The sequence below is a fragment of the Malaya genurostris genome, chromosome 1, assembly GCF_030247185.1.
Source record: "Malaya genurostris strain Urasoe2022 chromosome 1, Malgen_1.1, whole genome shotgun sequence".
Classification (NCBI taxonomy): Eukaryota; Metazoa; Arthropoda; class Insecta; order Diptera; family Culicidae; genus Malaya; species Malaya genurostris.
The window spans coordinates 115,692,670-115,715,922 of NC_080570.1; the positions used below are offsets into that span (position 1 = coordinate 115,692,670).

The 23,253-nt window shown below is 44.5% G+C and overlaps 2 protein-coding genes across 2 annotated transcripts; both read right to left on the reverse strand.

Moving 5' to 3' along the window:
• Nucleotides 1-6,907: 6,907 nt before the first annotated feature.
• Nucleotides 6,908-7,582, reverse strand: LOC131427710 (histone H1B-like). The gene has a single exon (XM_058591151.1). The coding sequence runs from the start codon at nucleotides 7,580-7,582 to the stop codon at nucleotides 6,908-6,910; it is 675 nt and encodes a 224-aa protein (XP_058447134.1).
• A 9,799-nt stretch (nucleotides 7,583-17,381) lies between these two features.
• On the reverse strand, nucleotides 17,382-18,056 carry LOC131425149 (histone H1B-like). Its single transcript, XM_058586777.1, has one exon. It carries the CDS (start codon nucleotides 18,054-18,056, stop codon nucleotides 17,382-17,384), a length of 675 nt encoding a protein of 224 aa, XP_058442760.1.
• Nucleotides 18,057-23,253: the final 5,197 nt, after the last annotated feature.

The following is a 23,253-nucleotide window of genomic DNA, read 5'->3' on the forward strand; positions in this document are numbered from 1 at the left end:
ACGTCGTAACGAGAACACACATAACATAATACGGAAGGATAAAAGGCCCTTTTCAGGGCCACCAATATGTTTCGCAAAGAATTAGTTAGCATTTGCTGGTATTCATTATAATCTATAATCATGATGATGATGATGATGATGATGATGATGGTGGTGGTGGTGATGATATGAGAATAGTAAGAAGTGTGCAATAGAGTGAGTAGTGTGAATTCAACCGGGTTCGAAACTGACTAGATTTTTCAGTCCAACAACTAGGTTTTCAAACAAACAATTTAACCAGCAGTCGTTAGGGTGGAAACTGGTTTTCGGTTTCGCATCAAGCAAACACGACATTATTATTTCTGGTCGGTTGTGAGTTTCAAACTGCTGTTGACACTTGAGTACTACTCAACGCGCCGCTGAAAAACGTAACATTTGAGAAAAGAAATTAGTTATGTTGTTTAACATGAACTATCTTTTCGAAATCATTCATTCCCATTCAACTGTTCTGGTCAACTGTCAATGCTGTTGGCTTCGAATTTCGACTATACAACATGCAGCATTTGCTCAAAGCCGCCTAGGATAGAAAAACGATTGCTGTTGATATGTCATTGGTTGGTTTACAGTAGCATGCATGTGTATGTGTAGCAATTTATTATTTGGTTGGTCGACCAAGTCTGTCGATTGGTCCGAAAAGTAATCGATACTTTTCTTTATTTCGAAACCAACATATTTTTGCTCCGAACAATATATTGTCCATATGGCATGGATGAATACTCCGAAACGCGAGAACAATTGTACCTGTGTTGTTCATAATTTGTTCTGTTTTTCTCGTTAGGTGTTTGTTGGCTGATGAAAGTAAAATCATCAACGAACAAAATGTGTTTGGTGATTGAATGAGGGAAATATGCGAACTTAACACTTTGTGTAGATTTGTTTGTGGCCCTTAAAAGGGCCGATTATGCTTGGCGATTCGTATGCACACACACGATCGGGGGGGTTTGGTTGTTCTCACTCAGTTTACTTGGAGCTAGTGTACTTGGTGACGGCTTTGGTTCCTTCCGAAACGGCGTGCTTGGCCAACTCTCCTGGCAAAAGCAGACGAACGGCGGTCTGGATTTCGCGAGAGGTAATCGTCGAACGTTTGTTGTAATGGGCCAAACGCGATGCCTCGGATGCAATGCGTTCGAAGATGTCATTGACGAAACTGTTCATGATGCTCATCGCCTTCGAGGATACTCCGGTATCAGGGTGGACCTGCTTCAACACTTTGTAGATGTAGATAGCGTAGCTTTCCTTCCTGCGGATCTTCTTCTTTTTCTTATCTCCCTTGGCGATGTTTTTCTGGGCCTTGCCGGATTTTTTGGCTGCCTTTCCACTGGTTTTCGGTGCCATCGTGCTTGACGGTTCTCGTACGTTCAGAGTAACTGCTTTAACTTAAATGACGCTATTTGCCATATGACAGCTCGTTTTATACCTGCTATTGAGAGCGGCGCATGGACTGCCCCTTTGTTAGAATTCCTTTTCCTGTTCGCAGAACGGGAAACAGTGAGACGATATAAAACAGAGGGTTAGTACGGCGGCAGCCAGTATTACTGAATTGGCTGTCTAGTCGTTAACAGCATCTCGTGGATTTTTTACGCAGAAACACGCACACACAAAATGTCTGGCCGTGGTAAAGGAGGAAAAGTTAAGGGAAAGGCAAAGTCCCGCTCAAACCGTGCTGGTCTGCAGTTCCCAGTAGGCAGAATCCACCGTCTGCTCCGGAAGGGAAACTACGCCGAACGTGTCGGTGCCGGTGCACCGGTCTATCTGGCGGCAGTGATGGAATACCTGGCCGCCGAAGTGCTGGAATTGGCCGGTAACGCTGCCCGTGACAACAAGAAAACGAGAATCATCCCTCGCCATCTGCAGCTGGCCATCCGTAACGACGAGGAGTTGAACAAACTGCTCTCCGGAGTTACCATCGCACAGGGCGGTGTACTGCCAAACATCCAGGCAGTGCTGCTCCCGAAGAAAACCGAGAAAAAGGCCTAAATTGCGATTTCCGGAACATATTGGTGTTACCCCCCTTACAGAACCCGTCCTTTTCAGGACGACCACCTCACTGTGATAAAGAAATATTTAAGATTGCTTTGAATTAAAGATTGCTAAAGTTGTGATACGCCTGGAAAGTATAATGCGCAAATCAAGTATAGCGACCTTTGTTCATTTTCGTTTTCGGAATTTTACCCTGAATCGGTGTATCTACCTGATGCGAAAATGATGTCCGCTTTTTCAGTGTTTGGAAAACAGAAGACAAAATCGGTCATACCAGACGAATCGGAATTTTAGAATGATCGATGTGAGTTCAATGGCGAAAATCTTTCCCATCGATTTACCGGAAAATGCAGCCATTAAAACATCCAAACTTGATCATATAATCTTAGAGAAAGTGTCGCACGAGAAATAAGAGAATAATTTTCGTTCGTATCCGTGACGACACACCGATCCAATATAGCGCATGTATCTGTGTCATTGGTCGGCATCATCTCATGAATGGTGACGACCGACTAGAAAAAAAGAAGAAGAAGAAGAAGATATCGTAGCTACCACCATGATGGTGAATAAACACTGCCACACACACAGGCCAAAAACAAATGGTAATGTAATGTGTATATGAGGAAACGAAAATCAAGCTGTACCTAAGTTCAGCCATCGGTCTCAGAACCGGAGGGCAAGGTCGCATAAACGCGCGCGTGCGTGTGTGTGTGTGTGTGTGTGTGTCTGTATATTCATTTACATTACATTAGCGGCCCCTACACGTGGCATTGTTTATTATTGACAACCAAAAGCATCGTCAGTACCACCAATCCAATTAGCTTGGTAACTTGTGTCGGTATTTTTCGAGAAAACGTTTAGAGCTTTAAGTATTGCAACTGAATATTGAAACATTGAGAGAAGAGTTCATTAAACAGTACACTCTCGCCAATGAAAGTTTTGTTGGATTGGCGAATAATTTTGATTGTTTGAACATATTTTCATCAATCCGATGATGTTTCGACCATTCGACTAACATATATTTTCGAACGAATACGAATGCCACAAATACGATAGCGACACGAACGTAAACAATAAGGAGAGTAATATTGGCTACTACGAGAATGCGAGAGGCGTGAAAGAGAGAATGAAAATAACCGACGAACAACTATGGCAACAGTGTACACCAATTGTCTAGACCGAACCGCAGTTTAGTGGTTGGTAAGTGTGTATTGGTGTGCGATTCTAGCAGGAAAAATAAAAACTGCTGCTCATTAGAATATCCTATTGGAAAGACTATCTACTTGGAAAACAGGAACTCCGAATTGTTTTCCGACGGTCCATGTAAGAAATTACTGAAAGATTACTCAATAGCAAGTTGCTTATTTAGCATCGATTGTTGAGTTTCGTTGACATGATCAAACGATGAACGCGGCTTACTCAATCCTAACGCAGTGAACGGAACTCTCGCTGTTCGGATGGTTAGGTTAGCTTAGCAACAATGACAAATGGCAACTGAACGAAAAATGGTTGAAATGGTGAAAAATCTCTCAAACTCTCAAGTGAAAAGTAGTCCAGGTTAACCGGTATTTTTTCTCCCTCTGCTCATGCTCATGGATGGGATATGGGAAATCGGTTTGACTTTGCGTCGTATAAACGGTTGTTCGTTTCTACCTACCACCATCCGAGAGGTAAACAATACGTACATGAAAAAAAAAACTTAACGACAAAAGTAAAAACCAATCTTTATATGATACCTTCCCGTTATTGTACGTGTTTCAAAACGCTTGTGCCTACAAAATTGAAAAAATTTGTCTTGTGTTTTCTTTTCCGCAATTTTCAGTAGCAAGCAATTTTGTGAATCGCATACCTCAGTTGCACTATTGCGCAAATTGTGTGTGTGTGTGTGTGTGTGTGTGTAGACTGCCATGAACAACATGTTCCAACTTATCGCAAACAGAGGTGCGTTGGGAGAGCGAGAGAGAGAGAAAAGCAAGTTAGAGAACATAAGAATGAACTTTATTATGACTGAGGGAAAAACCAATACCCATACATTGAAGTAAACCAGTATGACGTTGATATACATATGTATTGGTGTATGTTTTTGGAAAGCGGAAAATCTTCTTTTTCGTTCTTTGTCTCCGAATTCATCTCCTTTCATTGATAATCGATGGATGAGTGATAAATGATGAATGCTAACTCAAATCGCTATTAAAATATAAATCACCACTCGCAAAATCGAACAAACTAATGTTTTCTGTCCTGCAGGTACAAATCTAATTGTTCCTAACAAGCAAACAGTAAACTTCGGTTGCTAGAGATAATGACATTTTCGTTATTTTGGCACAGGAGATTTATTCTTCTCGAAAACCTGCGATTTTCACGAAAACAAACACACACGCACGCGCGCAATCAAATGAAAAAGTGCATGTTCGAAAGAAATTTACATTTGCTTGTCGTCTTCGTGATGAAGTCTTACCATCAAAGCATCATAGAAGAATACTTTACTATGGGACGCCTTTTCAAAATTTACCCTCTGAGAATGTGATAAGTTTTTTGTTTTATCAATGTCTTCTTTCGCCGTTCTTCGGAAAAGGCGGGAAATCTTTGGTCATCCCTGTACAAAAGTAGTGCCTAAAACAATTCGCTCTCTCTCGCTTCCGCAACGGTGTGTGGCTGGTTTCAAGGAATTCAGTTCCAGCATAATGTAATGCACAAATTGGATGAGATTGTTCAAAACAACTAAACTCACTCAAACCAATTGCCCAGCACCTTCCCTCTATTGCACTTTCTTTCACAAACGGCCACCACCATCACAATCGAAACGAGTAAAGAAGAAGCAAGCAAAACAACACACGAGAATTCGAATTTAACACTTTGTGTAGATTTGTTTGTGGCCCTTAAAAGGGCCGTTTGTTAGTTCTCGCATACACGGGGTCGGTGTTGTTCTCAGTTTACTTGGAGCTGGTGTACTTGGTGACGGCTTTGGTTCCCTCAGAAACGGCGTGCTTGGCCAACTCTCCTGGCAAAAGCAGACGAACGGCAGTCTGGATTTCGCGAGAGGTAATCGTCGAACGTTTGTTGTAATGAGCCAAACGCGATGCCTCGGATGCAATGCGTTCGAAGATGTCATTGACGAAACTGTTCATGATGCTCATCGCCTTCGAGGATACTCCGGTATCAGGGTGGACCTGCTTCAACACTTTGTAGATGTAGATAGCGTAGCTTTCCTTCCTGCGGATCTTCTTCTTCTTCTTATCACCCTTGGCGATGTTCTTCTGGGCCTTGCCGGATTTTTTGGCCGCCTTTCCACTAGTTTTCGGTGCCATCGTTCTAACGTTGACGTGCGTTCAGAGTAGCTGTTTTCACGTAAATGACGCTAGCTCGCCCAAGAAACCCCGTTTTATACCTGCTACAGGCAACGCAGTAGGGACAGCCCCTTTGTCAAAATTTGATCCTCTTTTGCGCTTTATGCTCTGCCTATTCGCAGAACGAGAAACAGCGAGATGGTATAAAACAGAGGGTTAGTACTGCGGCAGCCAGTATTACCGAGTTAGCATCCTAGCTGTTAGCATCGTTTCGTGGATTTTTTACGAAAACAAAACACATAAAAGAAAATGTCTGGCCGTGGCAAAGGAGGAAAAGTTAAGGGAAAGGCAAAGTCCCGCTCGAACCGTGCTGGTCTGCAGTTCCCAGTAGGCAGAATCCACCGTCTGCTTCGGAAAGGAAACTACGCCGAACGTGTCGGTGCCGGTGCACCGGTCTATCTGGCGGCAGTGATGGAATACCTGGCCGCCGAAGTGCTGGAATTGGCCGGTAACGCTGCCCGTGACAACAAGAAAACGAGAATCATCCCTCGTCATCTGCAGCTGGCCATCCGTAACGACGAGGAGTTGAACAAACTGCTCTCCGGAGTTACCATCGCACAGGGCGGTGTACTGCCAAACATCCAGGCAGTGTTGCTCCCGAAGAAAACCGAAAAGAAGGCCTAAATTGCACTTGATTCGCACTGAAACCAATCGAAAAAACGTCCTTTTCAGGACGACCACAATTTTCTGATAAAGAACTTATAGAAATTTACTATTTTACTATCGATCAATCATATTTACTCATGCAAGCGCCATAAGACTTGTTTTTTTTTCCATAGCTTCTAGGATAATTTCCCACATTACAAGTGAAAAGTCGATGGTCGGTGGTCGATTGCGCTGGAGAATAGATTTATTTTTTTTTTACCGATCAAGCAAGGTTGGTTGAATGAAAACGACAATCGTCTGGAGAGTCAAGCTACTAAATTAAATATGATTATACGAAAAACCGCGTACAGAGCGATACCGTGTCCGAACTGGCTCTACACTAAATGGAAACTATAACGGCATTCATTTTCCAAGAAAAGGAAAACTGGGATAGTTTTAAAATACAAATATAATTGGGAACAAAAACATCAACCATTTTTATTGATGAATTTTCGCAAGCTAGATTTTTACGAACGGACTTCATCAATCATCGTGCATAATCCGTCCGCATTTTCATTTGATCACCTACCGATCCTTTCGTCGCTGCTTACCGACTGAGCGAACGAACATATTTGATTGTACTACAAGAGAAGCATGCGCGTAGCAGCGGGGTCGGCTCTATGGCTGCGCACCAATTTATCCACTATAGCGTGTCGGTGAAGCACACGCTCAGAAAGTAGTGCTGCTGTGATGGATAAAAGCATACTTTTTTTTTTTTTCTTACTGTGCAGTTTTGTTGAAGCGGACTACCCAAAAGCGAGCGAAGTAGGAAATATCGATTAATTCTTTGCATGGATTTTTTGGTAGTCCTGAAAAGGACTGTTTTGTTGAACACCGTCGAAATAAGAACGGTAGAATTCGACATGATGATGATGACTGACTGACGATGGGTCAATTTACTTCTTGGCAGCCACCTTCTTCGGGGCAGCTTTTTTGGCTGGCGCGGCCTTCTTTGGCTTCGGGGTCTTGGGCTTGTTGGCAGCGGCTTTCGATGGCTTGGTGGCCTTCTGCTTCGGTGCAGCAGCCTTCTTGGCGGCCTTGGCTGGTGCTGCCTTAGCCTTCTTTGCAGCGGCGGCTTTCGGCTTTTTCTCACCTGCAGGCTTTTTGGCCTTCGGTTTCTTCTCGCCAGCGGGTTTCTTGGCAACCTTTTTCTTCTCTCCGGCAGCCTTCTTCGGTTTTTTGGCAGCAGCCTTCTTCGGCTTCTTCTCGCCAGCCGGTTGCTTGGCACCGGCTTTGATTTTGAACGAGCCGGATGCACCGGAACCCTTGGTCTGGGTGAGCTTTCCCTTCTCGACGCCAGATTTCAGGGCCTTCTTGATGAACGGGGCCAGCTTGGCGACGTCGCACTTGTAGTTGGCGGCGATGTACTTCTTGATGGCCTGCAGCGAAGATCCGTTGCGTTCCTTCAGCGTCTTGATGGCAGCCACTACCATGTCATTGACTGGTGGATGTGTCGATGGCTTCTTCGGTTTTTTGGCTTCTCCCTTGGCGGCTTTGGCTTTCTTCGGTGCCTTGGCCGGTGAAGCAGCAACCGGAGCTGCGGCCGATACGTCAACAGCGGTTTCAGCCATTTTTTCTAATGTGCACTTTTCTAAAGCAGGTAGAACGAGCGAACGACTAAGCGAATACAAACGAGTGTGTGAATGCAGTAGAATCGTGCGATACGTTCGGGCACCGAATCCGTCGGCCCTGTTAGGGAATACGCACATGACGGTTACCATTCGGTGCTAGGTAGGTGTAGGTAATTTTTCTGGACTATTGTTTTTTAAATTGTAAACAATGAATCGACAGCAGCGGAAGTATCGCCAAAGAGTGGTTTTATGTTTGCTACGATGTTTGAACTTTCTGCTCCACCATTCGCGAACAGCCGGACGGGCAGTGATGATAGCGAAATATGCATTCAATATCGGACAAACGGTACATGCTTATTTCGAATTGTCAAAAATAGTAAAACAGTACCATTTAAACAATGCGGACTCCAACGAAACATGGTTCATTGGGAAGAGAAATATTTTCTCTTGACAACTAACACAACCCGTTCGATGACGGTTGCGACGCGCACGAGATTGAATCGGTCAAACTTGAACCTGCTGTCTGGCGCAAATCGATCAAACGACCAAAACGCAGTACGAACCGGTGACTAAGCTTTTCAATTTTTCCGTGTTCTGCATTTGGAAAATACAATTTTTAAACAATTTGACTAACAGATATGTTACGTGAGCATAATATTTCCGAACATGCCTTCCGAAATCTGGAACACGATGGCACTGCCAACGAATAATGCTGGCCAACGTCGCCAACGCCCGGGCGTGTCGGTTGTTCTGAAAGCATTTTGGTTACTATTTTTTGTAATGAACTTGTTTTGCCATTTGAATTTGGTTCATCTTGCAAATATTAAACCTGAACATCAGGACAGGTCAATTCCAAGAGAGAGGATGTTTAAAAATTTCGACAGTGAAAAATTAGAATCAAACAAACCGAAGTCCTTTCTAACACAACGAGTCAAATGTGTGGTGTTGTTGTTCAATCTTTCCCAAATCAGAATACCGGAATTGTGGAGCGCATTTAGGATTTTACATGCAAAATATACGGTGCAAGTATTACCATTAAATAATAATAATAATCCTTCGACACCTCCATCTGTCTAGCGTGCGTGCCAGACATAGTCAGTCTCTCAGTCTCAATCGATTGGCAACAAAGAACTCGAGCAGTGATTTGATTTGATACCGAATTTGAGTGTTGCTTATATTTGATAGATATTGGCCGAAAATTGTCACGTACCGGAAGAAAGCACCGAACCCAACCGAACATTAGCCTACTATTCAAAGATTGGCAATTGCTGTGTATTTCTTTCGCCAGAAACATCCCCACCAGTCGTCTGGGGATGGGACGTTGACTATGTCAACGGCAAGCAAGCGTCTGTCGGGGTAGTCTTGGAACGAAACAAATTGGTATTTTCATGATTTTGAACCAATATTGTATAGTATAGTGTATTGAGAGTAGCAGTAGCAGAGTAATACTAGTAACTGGTGGCCGAATCCCGTCAGAATTGTCAGGCAGTCAGTCACATGGCATGACACGGCGAGTGCACGATGTGTTGCAAGCTGGGTTACAAATTTTGCTGAACTATGTAACAGGGAAGCAATGTGTATTGTCTGTGCTGCTTGTCTGTCAGCAGGTCGTCTATTCTCCTCTCAACTGCTACTTTAGCAGAAACAAAAATGAAAGACCAAAAAATAAGGAAAACATTTCAAACACCTATAGATTACTGACTTTCCATATGGGGGGCATGAATTGTGCAACGGATCGGATGTCATTTTCTGTGCGCGCGCAACTTGTGTGTGTGTGTCTGAGTATGTGATTGTTTAAGGGAAAATATTCGAATTCGTAAACTCGTTGGTAATTGATTGGGTGGCCCTGAAAAGGGCCTTTGGGGTATATGTTGTGAGATCAAACGAAAGCCGATAGCCTGTTTAAGCACGTTCGCCACGGATCCGACGAGCCAGCTGGATGTCCTTTGGCATGATGGTAACACGCTTGGCGTGGATCGCGCATAGATTGGTGTCCTCGAACAAACCGACTAGATAGGCTTCGCTGGCCTCCTGCAGTGCCATGACGGCGGAACTCTGGAAGCGAAGGTCGGTCTTGAAATCTTGGGCAATTTCACGCACTAAACGCTGGAACGGCAGCTTGCGAATCAACAGCTCAGTCGATTTCTGGTAACGACGGATCTCCCGAAGGGCTACTGTTCCTGGCCGATAACGATGGGGTTTCTTCACTCCGCCAGTAGCAGGAGCACTTTTGCGAGCAGCCTTTGTCGCCAGTTGCTTACGAGGAGCCTTTCCTCCGGTCGATTTACGAGCGGTCTGCTTGGTACGAGCCATTATTTCTTTCTTTTGCTTATCCTTTCTCCCTACACCGTACTGTACGCGTTGAAAACAAAACACAGAATGAGCTCAAAACGGACCTGGCTGGCTGTTTTATACCTGCCCGACCGGTCTGAGGCAACCAATCAGCACAAAGCAAAGCACGAAACGGACCCTCTCGGTAGGTATAAAAAAAAGCACCGGTCTGCGAAGTGGCATTAGTTTCACTTGTACTGTCTTACTTGCAAGAACAAGCAGCTAGCAGAGAAAAATGACTGGTCGCGGCAAAGGAGGAAAGGGACTCGGAAAAGGAGGCGCCAAGCGTCATCGTAAAGTGCTTCGTGATAACATCCAGGGAATTACCAAGCCCGCTATCCGTCGTCTGGCTCGTCGTGGTGGTGTCAAGCGTATCTCCGGTCTGATCTATGAGGAAACTCGTGGAGTGCTGAAGGTGTTCCTGGAAAATGTGATCCGATATGCAGTAACCTACACTGAACACGCCAAGCGCAAGACCGTCACCGCCATGGATGTCGTGTATGCTCTGAAGCGACAGGGTCGCACTCTGTATGGTTTCGGAGGTTAAACGTCGTAACGAGAACACACATAACATAATACGGAAGGATAAAAGGCCCTTTTCAGGGCCACCAATATGTTTCGCAAAGAATTAGTTAGCATTTGCTGGTATTCATTATAATCTATAATCATGATGATGATGATGATGATGATGGTGGTGGTGGTGGTGATGATATGAGAATAGTAAGAAGTGTGCAATAGAGTAGTGAGTAGTGTGAATTCAACCGGGTTCGAAACTGACTAGATTTTTCAGTCCAACAACTAGGTTTTCAAACAAACAATTTAACCAGCAGTCGTTAGGGTGGAAACTGGTTTTCGGTTTCGCATCAAGCAAACACGACATTATTATTTCTGGTCGGTTGTGAGTTTCAAACTGCTGTTGACACTTGAGTACTACTCAACGCGCCGCTGAAAAACGTAACATTTGAGAAAAGAAATTAGTTATGTTGTTTAACATGAACTATCTTTTCGAAATCATTCATTCCCATTCAACTGTTCTGGTCAACTGTCAATGCTGTTGGCTTCGAATTTCGACTATACAACATGCAGCATTTGCTCAAAGCCGCCTAGGATAGAAAAACGATTGCTGTTGATATGTCATTGGTTGGTTTACAGTAGCATGCATGTGTATGTGTAGCAATTTATTATTTGGTTGGTCGACCAAGTCTGTCGATTGGTCCGAAAAGTAATCGATACTTTTCTTTATTTCGAAACCAACATATTTTTGCTCCGAACAATATATTGTCCATATGGCATGGATGAATACTCCGAAACGCGAGAACAATTGTACCTGTGTTGTTCATAATTTGTTCTGTTTTTCTCGTTAGGTGTTTGTTGGCTGATGAAAGTAAAATCATCAACGAACAAAATGTGTTTGGTGATTGAATGAGGGAAATATGCGAACTTAACACTTTGTGTAGATTTGTTTGTGGCCCTTAAAAGGGCCGATTATGCTTGGCGATTCGTATGCACACACACGATCGGGGGGGTTTGGTTGTTCTCACTCAGTTTACTTGGAGCTAGTGTACTTGGTGACGGCTTTGGTTCCTTCCGAAACGGCGTGCTTGGCCAACTCTCCTGGCAAAAGCAGACGAACGGCGGTCTGGATTTCGCGAGAGGTAATCGTCGAACGTTTGTTGTAATGGGCCAAACGCGATGCCTCGGATGCAATGCGTTCGAAGATGTCATTGACGAAACTGTTCATGATGCTCATCGCCTTCGAGGATACTCCGGTATCAGGGTGGACCTGCTTCAACACTTTGTAGATGTAGATAGCGTAGCTTTCCTTCCTGCGGATCTTCTTCTTTTTCTTATCTCCCTTGGCGATGTTTTTCTGGGCCTTGCCGGATTTTTTGGCTGCCTTTCCACTGGTTTTCGGTGCCATCGTGCTTGACGGTTCTCGTACGTTCAGAGTAACTGCTTTAACTTAAATGACGCTATTTGCCATATGACAGCTCGTTTTATACCTGCTATTGAGAGCGGCGCATGGACTGCCCCTTTGTTAGAATTCCTTTTCCTGTTCGCAGAACGGGAAACAGTGAGACGATATAAAACAGAGGGTTAGTACGGCGGCAGCCAGTATTACTGAATTGGCTGTCTAGTCGTTAACAGCATCTCGTGGATTTTTTACGCAGAAACACGCACACACAAAATGTCTGGCCGTGGTAAAGGAGGAAAAGTTAAGGGAAAGGCAAAGTCCCGCTCAAACCGTGCTGGTCTGCAGTTCCCAGTAGGCAGAATCCACCGTCTGCTCCGGAAGGGAAACTACGCCGAACGTGTCGGTGCCGGTGCACCGGTCTATCTGGCGGCAGTGATGGAATACCTGGCCGCCGAAGTGCTGGAATTGGCCGGTAACGCTGCCCGTGACAACAAGAAAACGAGAATCATCCCTCGCCATCTGCAGCTGGCCATCCGTAACGACGAGGAGTTGAACAAACTGCTCTCCGGAGTTACCATCGCACAGGGCGGTGTACTGCCAAACATCCAGGCAGTGCTGCTCCCGAAGAAAACCGAGAAAAAGGCCTAAATTGCGATTTCCGGAACATATTGGTGTTACCCCCCTTACAGAACCCGTCCTTTTCAGGACGACCACCTCACTGTGATAAAGAAATATTTAAGATTGCTTTGAATTAAAGATTGCTAAAGTTGTGATACGCCTGGAAAGTATAATGCGCAAATCAAGTATAGCGACCTTTGTTCATTTTCGTTTTCGGAATTTTACCCTGAATCGGTGTATCTACCTGATGCGAAAATGATGTCCGCTTTTTCAGTGTTTGGAAAACAGAAGACAAAATCGGTCATACCAGACGAATCGGAATTTTAGAATGATCGATGTGAGTTCAATGGCGAAAATCTTTCCCATCGATTTACCGGAAAATGCAGCCATTAAAACATCCAAACTTGATCATATAATCTTAGAGAAAGTGTCGCACGAGAAATAAGAGAATAATTTTCGTTCGTATCCGTGACGACACACCGATCCAATATAGCGCATGTATCTGTGTCATTGGTCGGCATCATCTCATGAATGGTGACGACCGACTAGAAAAAAAGAAGAAGAAGAAGAAGATATCGTAGCTACCACCATGATGGTGAATAAACACTGCCACACACACAGGCCAAAAACAAATGGTAATGTAATGTGTATATGAGGAAACGAAAATCAAGCTGTACCTAAGTTCAGCCATCGGTCTCAGAACCGGAGGGCAAGGTCGCATAAACGCGCGCGTGCGTGTGTGTGTGTGTGTGTGTGTGTGTCTGTATATTCATTTACATTACATTAGCGGCCCCTACACGTGGCATTGTTTATTATTGACAACCAAAAGCATCGTCAGTACCACCAATCCAATTAGCTTGGTAACTTGTGTCGGTATTTTTCGAGAAAACGTTTAGAGCTTTAAGTATTGCAACTGAATATTGAAACATTGAGAGAAGAGTTCATTAAACAGTACACTCTCGCCAATGAAAGTTTTGTTGGATTGGCGAATAATTTTGATTGTTTGAACATATTTTCATCAATCCGATGATGTTTCGACCATTCGACTAACATATATTTTCGAACGAATACGAATGCCACAAATACGATAGCGACACGAACGTAAACAATAAGGAGAGTAATATTGGCTACTACGAGAATGCGAGAGGCGTGAAAGAGAGAATGAAAATAACCGACGAACAACTATGGCAACAGTGTACACCAATTGTCTAGACCGAACCGCAGTTTAGTGGTTGGTAAGTGTGTATTGGTGTGCGATTCTAGCAGGAAAAATAAAAACTGCTGCTCATTAGAATATCCTATTGGAAAGACTATCTACTTGGAAAACAGGAACTCCGAATTGTTTTCCGACGGTCCATGTAAGAAATTACTGAAAGATTACTCAATAGCAAGTTGCTTATTTAGCATCGATTGTTGAGTTTCGTTGACATGATCAAACGATGAACGCGGCTTACTCAATCCTAACGCAGTGAACGGAACTCTCGCTGTTCGGATGGTTAGGTTAGCTTAGCAACAATGACAAATGGCAACTGAACGAAAAATGGTTGAAATGGTGAAAAATCTCTCAAACTCTCAAGTGAAAAGTAGTCCAGGTTAACCGGTATTTTTTCTCCCTCTGCTCATGCTCATGGATGGGATATGGGAAATCGGTTTGACTTTGCGTCGTATAAACGGTTGTTCGTTTCTACCTACCACCATCCGAGAGGTAAACAATACGTACATGAAAAAAAAAACTTAACGACAAAAGTAAAAACCAATCTTTATATGATACCTTCCCGTTATTGTACGTGTTTCAAAACGCTTGTGCCTACAAAATTGAAAAAATTTGTCTTGTGTTTTCTTTTCCGCAATTTTCAGTAGCAAGCAATTTTGTGAATCGCATACCTCAGTTGCACTATTGCGCAAATTGTGTGTGTGTGTGTGTGTGTGTGTGTAGACTGCCATGAACAACATGTTCCAACTTATCGCAAACAGAGGTGCGTTGGGAGAGCGAGAGAGAGAGAAAAGCAAGTTAGAGAACATAAGAATGAACTTTATTATGACTGAGGGAAAAACCAATACCCATACATTGAAGTAAACCAGTATGACGTTGATATACATATGTATTGGTGTATGTTTTTGGAAAGCGGAAAATCTTCTTTTTCGTTCTTTGTCTCCGAATTCATCTCCTTTCATTGATAATCGATGGATGAGTGATAAATGATGAATGCTAACTCAAATCGCTATTAAAATATAAATCACCACTCGCAAAATCGAACAAACTAATGTTTTCTGTCCTGCAGGTACAAATCTAATTGTTCCTAACAAGCAAACAGTAAACTTCGGTTGCTAGAGATAATGTCCGATTTTGAGACATTTTCGTTATTTTGGCACAGGAGATTTATTCTTCTCGAAAACCTGCGATTTTCACGAAAACAAACACACACGCACGCGCGCAATCAAATGAAAAAGTGCATGTTCGAAAGAAATTTACATTTGCTTGTCGTCTTCGTGATGAAGTCTTACCATCAAAGCATCATAGAAGAATACTTTACTATGGGACGCCTTTTCAAAATTTACCCTCTGAGAATGTGATAAGTTTTTTGTTTTATCAATGTCTTCTTTCGCCGTTCTTCGGAAAAGGCGGGAAATCTTTGGTCATCCCTGTACAAAAGTAGTGCCTAAAACAATTCGCTCTCTCTCGCTTCCGCAACGGTGTGTGGCTGGTTTCAAGGAATTCAGTTCCAGCATAATGTAATGCACAAATTGGATGAGATTGTTCAAAACAACTAAACTCACTCAAACCAATTGCCCAGCACCTTCCCTCTATTGCACTTTCTTTCACAAACGGCCACCACCATCACAATCGAAACGAGTAAAGAAGAAGCAAGCAAAACAACACACGAGAATTCGAATTTAACACTTTGTGTAGATTTGTTTGTGGCCCTTAAAAGGGCCGTTTGTTAGTTCTCGCATACACGGGGTCGGTGTTGTTCTCAGTTTACTTGGAGCTGGTGTACTTGGTGACGGCTTTGGTTCCCTCAGAAACGGCGTGCTTGGCCAACTCTCCTGGCAAAAGCAGACGAACGGCAGTCTGGATTTCGCGAGAGGTAATCGTCGAACGTTTGTTGTAATGAGCCAAACGCGATGCCTCGGATGCAATGCGTTCGAAGATGTCATTGACGAAACTGTTCATGATGCTCATCGCCTTCGAGGATACTCCGGTATCAGGGTGGACCTGCTTCAACACTTTGTAGATGTAGATAGCGTAGCTTTCCTTCCTGCGGATCTTCTTCTTCTTCTTATCACCCTTGGCGATGTTCTTCTGGGCCTTGCCGGATTTTTTGGCCGCCTTTCCACTAGTTTTCGGTGCCATCGTTCTAACGTTGACGTGCGTTCAGAGTAGCTGTTTTCACGTAAATGACGCTAGCTCGCCCAAGAAACCCCGTTTTATACCTGCTACAGGCAACGCAGTAGGGACAGCCCCTTTGTCAAAATTTGATCCTCTTTTGCGCTTTATGCTCTGCCTATTCGCAGAACGAGAAACAGCGAGATGGTATAAAACAGAGGGTTAGTACTGCGGCAGCCAGTATTACCGAGTTAGCATCCTAGCTGTTAGCATCGTTTCGTGGATTTTTTACGAAAACAAAACACATAAAAGAAAATGTCTGGCCGTGGCAAAGGAGGAAAAGTTAAGGGAAAGGCAAAGTCCCGCTCGAACCGTGCTGGTCTGCAGTTCCCAGTAGGCAGAATCCACCGTCTGCTTCGGAAAGGAAACTACGCCGAACGTGTCGGTGCCGGTGCACCGGTCTATCTGGCGGCAGTGATGGAATACCTGGCCGCCGAAGTGCTGGAATTGGCCGGTAACGCTGCCCGTGACAACAAGAAAACGAGAATCATCCCTCGTCATCTGCAGCTGGCCATCCGTAACGACGAGGAGTTGAACAAACTGCTCTCCGGAGTTACCATCGCACAGGGCGGTGTACTGCCAAACATCCAGGCAGTGTTGCTCCCGAAGAAAACCGAAAAGAAGGCCTAAATTGCACTTGATTCGCACTGAAACCAATCGAAAAAACGTCCTTTTCAGGACGACCACAATTTTCTGATAAAGAACTTATAGAAATTTACTATTTTACTATCGATCAATCATATTTACTCATGCAAGCGCCATAAGACTTGTTTTTTTTTCCATAGCTTCTAGGATAATTTCCCACATTACAAGTGAAAAGTCGATGGTCGGTGGTCGATTGCGCTGGAGAATAGATTTATTTTTTTTTTACCGATCAAGCAAGGTTGGTTGAATGAAAACGACAATCGTCTGGAGAGTCAAGCTACTAAATTAAATATGATTATACGAAAAACCGCGTACAGAGCGATACCGTGTCCGAACTGGCTCTACACTAAATGGAAACTATAACGGCATTCATTTTCCAAGAAAAGGAAAACTGGGATAGTTTTAAAATACAAATATAATTGGGAACAAAAACATCAACCATTTTTATTGATGAATTTTCGCAAGCTAGATTTTTACGAACGGACTTCATCAATCATCGTGCATAATCCGTCCGCATTTTCATTTGATCACCTACCGATCCTTTCGTCGCTGCTTACCGACTGAGCGAACGAACATATTTGATTGTACTACAAGAGAAGCATGCGCGTAGCAGCGGGGTCGGCTCTATGGCTGCGCACCAATTTATCCACTATAGCGTGTCGGTGAAGCACACGCTCAGAAAGTAGTGCTGCTGTGATGGATAAAAGCATACTTTTTTTTTTTTTCTTACTGTGCAGTTTTGTTGAAGCGGACTACCCAAAAGCGAGCGAAGTAGGAAATATCGATTAATTCTTTGCATGGATTTTTTGGTAGTCCTGAAAAGGACTGTTTTGTTGAACACCGTCGAAATAAGAACGGTAGAATTCGACATGATGATGATGACTGACTGACGATGGGTCAATTTACTTCTTGGCAGCCACCTTCTTCGGGGCAGCTTTTTTGGCTGGAGCGGCCTTCTTTGGCTTCGGGGTCTTGGGCTTGTTGGCAGCGGCTTTCGATGGCTTGGTGGCCTTCTGCTTCGGTGCAGCAGCCTTCTTGGCGGCCTTGGCTGATGCTGCCTTAGCCTTCTTTGCAGCGGCGGCTTTCGGCTTTTTCTCACCTGCAGGCTTTTTGGCCTTCGGTTTCTTCTCGCCAGCGGGTTTCTTGGCAACCTTTTTCTTCTCTCCGGCAGCCTTCTTCGGTTTTTTGGCAGCAGCCTTCTTCGGCTTCTTCTCGCCAGCCGGTTGCTTGGCACCGGCTTTGATTTTGAACGAGCCGGATGCACCGGAACCCTTGGTCTGGGTGAGCTTTCCCTTCTCGACGCCAGATTTCAGGGCCTTCTTGATGAACGGGGCCAGCTTGGCGACGTCGCACTTGTAGTTGGCGGCGATGTACTTCTTGATGGCCTGCAGCGAAGATCCGTTGCGTTCCTTCAGCGTCTTGATGGCAGCCACTACCATGTCATTGACTGGTGGATGTGTCGATGGCTTCTTCGGTTTTTTGGCTTCTCCCTTGGCGGCTTTGGCTTTCTTCGGTGCCTTGGCCGGTGAAGCAGCAACCGGAGCTGCGGCCGATACGTCAACAGCGGTTTCAGCCATTTTTTCTAATGTGCACTTTTCTAAAGCAGGTAGAACGAGCGAACGACTAAGCGAATACAAACGAGTGTGTGAATGCAGTAGAATCGTGCGATACGTTCGGGCACCGAATCCGTCGGCCCTGTTAGGGAATACGCACATGACGGTTACCATTCGGTGCTAGGTAGGTGTAGGTAATTTTTCTGGACTATTGTTTTTAAATTGTAAACAATGAATCGACAGCAGCGGAAGTATCGCCAAAGAGTGGTTTTATGTTTGCTACGATGTTTGAACTTTCTGCTCCACCATTCGCGAACAGCCGGACGGGCAGTGATGATAGCGAAATATGCATTCAATATCGGACAAACGGTACATGCTTATTTCGAATTGTCAAAAATAGTAAAACAGTACCATTTAAACAATGCGGACTCCAACGAAACATGGTTCATTGGGAAGAGAAATATTTTCTCTTGACAACTAACACAACCCGTTCGATGACGGTTGCGACGCGCACGAGATTGAATCGGTCAAACTTGAACCTGCTGTCTGGCGCAAATCGATCAAACGACCAAAACGCAGTACGAACCGGTGACTAAGCTTTTCAATTTTTCCGTGTTCTGCATTTGGAAAATACAATTTTTAAACAATTTGACTAACAGATATGTTACGTGAGCATAATATTTCCGAACATGCCTTCCGAAATCTGGAACACGATGGCACTGCCAACGAATAATGCTGGCCAACGTCGCCAACGCCCGGGCGTGTCGGTTGTTCTGAAAGCATTTTGGTTACTATTTTTTGTAATGAACTTGTTTTGCCATTTGAATTTGGTTCATCTTGCAAATATTAAACCTGAACATCAGGACAGGTCAATTCCAAGAGAGAGGATGTTTAAAAATTTCGACAGTGAAAAATTAGAATCAAACAAACCGAAGTCCTTTCTAACACAACGAGTCAAATGTGTGGTGTGTTGTTCACGTACCACAAACGGCTGGCTGGGCTGAGAATATTTGTCATCAGAAGCAAAAACCAAAAAACAATCTTTCCCAAATCAGAATACCGGAATTGTGGAGCGCATTTAGGATTTTACATGCAAAATATACGGTGCAAGTATTACCATTAAATAATAATAATAATCCTTCGACACCTCCATCTGTCTAGCGTGCGTGCCAGACATAGTCAGTCTCTCAGTCTCAATCGATTGGCAACAAAGAACTCGAGCAGTGATTTGATTTGATACCGAATTTGAGTGTTGCTTATATTTGATAGATATTGGCCGAAAATTGTCACGTACCGGAAGAAAGCACCGAACCCAACCGAACATTAGCCTACTATTCAAAGATTGGCAATTGCTGTGTATTTCTTTCGCCAGAAACATCCCCACCAGTCGTCTGGGGATGGGACGTTGACTATGTCAACGGCAAGCAAGCGTCTGTCGGGGTAGTCTTGGAACGAAACAAATTGGTATTTTCATGATTTTGAACCCATATTGTATAGTATAGTGTATTGAGAGTAGCAGTAGCAGAGTAATACTAGTAACTGGTGGCCGAATCCCGTCAGAATTGTCAGGCAGTCAGTCACATGGCATGACACGGCGAGTGCACGATGTGTTGCAAGCTGGGTAACAGGACAATACACATTGCTGAACTATGTAACAGGGAAGCAATGTGTATTGTCTGTGCTGCTTGTCTGTCAGCAGGTCGTCTATTCTCCTCTCAACTGCTACTTTAGCAGAAACAAAAATGAAAGACCAAAAAATAAGGAAAACATTTCAAACACCTATAGATTACTGACTTTCCATATGGGGCATGAATTGTGCAACGGATCGGATGTCATTTTCTGTGCGCGCGCAACTTGTGTGTGTGTGTGTCTGAGTATGTGATTGTTTAAGGGAAAATATTCGAATTCGTAAACTCGTTGGTAATTGATTGGGTGGCCCTGAAAAGGGCCTTTGGGGTATATGTTGTGAGATCAAACGAAAGCCGATAGCCTGTTTAAGCACGTTCGCCACGGATCCGACGAGCCAGCTGGATGTCCTTTGGCATGATGGTAACACGCTTGGCGTGGATCGCGCATAGATTGGTGTCCTCGAACAAACCGACTAGATAGGCTTCGCTGGCCTCCTGCAGTGCCATGACGGCGGAACTCTGGAAGCGAAGGTCGGTCTTGAAATCTTGGGCAATTTCACGCACTAAACGCTGGAACGGCAGCTTGCGAATCAACAGCTCAGTCGATTTCTGGTAACGACGGATCTCCCGAAGGGCTACTGTTCCTGGCCGATAACGATGGGGTTTCTTCACTCCGCCAGTAGCAGGAGCACTTTTGCGAGCAGCCTTTGTCGCCAGTTGCTTACGAGGAGCCTTTCCTCCGGTCGATTTACGAGCGGTCTGCTTGGTACGAGCCATTATTTCTTTCTTTTGCTTATCCTTTCTCTCTACACCGTACTGTACGCGTTGAAAACAAAACACAGAATGAGCTCAAAACGGACCTGGCTGGCTGTTTTATACCTGCCCGACCGCTCTGAAGCAGCCAATCAGCACAAAGCAAAGCACGAAACGGACCCTCTCGGTAGGTATAAAAAAAAGCACCGGTCTGCGAAGTGGCATTCAGTGCAGTCATTCTTTGTCGATAGTTGAACGTGTTCAGACGTGTTTTCGTTCTCTCGCGTTTGTTCGTTCGTTTGTTGAGTTTTTATGGCGAAACGTAGACGCCGCTCGAGAGGCTCAAAAGCTAGTCCCAAGGCGAATCCTAAGCGTAACAAAAATAACACACCCAGTCCGCGTGTGGTTATTCAAAACCAGAACCAGAATCAATCCACAATTGGTGTTATGATGTCAGTGCACTCCGCTCGTTCGGAAATAAGAAGCAACCGTACCGCAACCAACGTAAGCGATGTCAACGGATTCGGTGGCCCTCTCGATGAACTGCCCGAAGAAGAAGAAGAAGCTAAAGTGAAACTTCCACCGCTGATGGTGAAATCAGTCCCGCTCGCAACGTTACAGCGTGAACTGATTCGAAATGGAATTCAAGCCGAATTCAAGCTGTGTGGTATCGGCATCAAGGTGATGTTGCATACCAAATCCGAGTACGTGAAAGCAAAAAATTATCTCGATCGTGCTGGTGCAGAGTATTTCTCGCACGATTTGGCAACGGAAAAGCCATTCAAAGCAGTGGTACGTGGTTTACCGCTGATGAGCGGTAATGACATCGCATCGGAGCTGGCCGAACGATACAAGCTCCAACCGGTTGCTGTTTTCCCGATGACTAGGAAGGATGTCACCAACAAGTATCGCGATTGTCTGTACCTCGTGCATTTTAAAAAAGGTACAGTGACACTGAACGCTTTGAAAGCTGTTAGATCCATCAGCAGTATGATCGTGAGCTGGGAACCGTACCGTGGGACAAACCGTGACGTCACCCAGTGTATGCGCTGTCTGAACTTCGGACACGGTACACGCAACTGCCATCTTCAACCGAGATGCAACAACTGCGGTCAGGTGCATTTAACGTCCAGCTGCCCTGCAGAAGGAGACGCCGTATTGAAATGTATTCATTGCGGTGAAGGTCATCGGTCTACCGACAAGCAGTGTCGCAAGAGGGAGGAGTATAAACAAATACGGAAACGTGCATCGCAGAATCATCAGCCTGGAAGAAAACCCAACAAGGGTCCGGTTTTCAATAACGGCGAGTTTCCTTTGCTGGCGTCAAATCGGAAGAACGGCGCTGGAACTTCCTCCACACAGCAACTGCCGCCGCAGCCAAATCCTACGGTTCCCTGGTCATCGTTGTTGGCAGGATCCGGAATGCCACTTGCTGGAGTGAACGGTCAACCAGCTCAGGTGAGTCCCCATTTAAATACCCCTCATTTGGACCAAAATCTTCCGCCCAAATTTACCACCGAACAACTCTTGCCGATCTTCGCAGAGATGTGCAACAAAATGCAAAAATGTCAAACAAGATTTGACCAGATTTCTGTGTTAGGGCAATTCATTATACAATATGCCTGTTAACCCGTTAAATATTGTTTTATGGAACGCCCGCGGATTGTCGCGGAAACGCGTTGAGTTGTGTGATCTCTTGGAGCAACAATCAACAGATATCGTAGCTATCACGGAAACGCATTTAAAACCCGGAAATAATCTGTACCTTCCTGGGTTTAACATAGTTAGGCTGGATCGAACCCACTCGGGCGGAGGGGGTGTCGCTCTAGCCATCAGAAAAACTATTAAATATATCATTCAACCGCACTATCGCACATCGGTGATCGAAGCCGTCGGTATCGAGGTGTCTTCCGATACTGGAAAAATTATTATTATTGCCGCTTATTGTCCGACACAGTGCTATGACGGCAATGGGATGGCAAGAAAGTTTAAAAACGATCTTGGGAAGCTAACAAGAACCGACAAGAAGTTTATCTTGGCTTGCGATTTAAACGCGAAACACGAGACATGGCGAAATATCCGTAGGAATAAAAATGGGTGTCTTCTCTTCGAGGATCTACAGTTGGGTTATTACACTATCCACGCTCCGTATCAGCCGACATATCTTTCGCCTGCCGGCATCTCGTCCACCTTGGATATAGTTCTGTCGAACTTCGACTTGCTGAGCCAACCAGTTACAACAAACGATCTCAGCTCTGATCATTTTCCGGTTTCATTTCAAATCGGTGGTGATATTCAGTGCGGTGAACCGCAAACCAGGAAAAATTACCACGACGTCAACTGGGTGGAATTCGCCCGGATTGTTGATCGGCATATCGATGCTACTAAAGCGTTGAATTACACTGACGATATAGATGAGGCTTTATCCGAGCTGAAGGCCGCTATCTCTGTAGCTGAGAACCACTGCGTTAGACAGGTTCCGATCCACGGAGTATTGCTTAAAATCGACACGATGACCAAAGCAATTATCCGTCAACGTAACAAAGTACGGCGCCAATTTCAACGGTCAGGCGATTTATCGAAAAAATACGTTGCATCGAAATTGTCAGAGCTGATCAGTTCTCGAGTTGATGACTTGAAAAACGAAAACTTCTCGTCAATGATCCAAAGGCTAGACCCGTTCTCGCGGCCTTTCTGGAAGGTGTCAAAGGTATTAAAGTCAAAACCGAAACAAATCCCTCCGTTAACTCAGAACAACGACATTCTGGTAACCCCGTTTGAAAAAGCGACCGCAATCGGCGAACACATTTTGCGCTCTCACAACCTGGGTAATTCCGTTG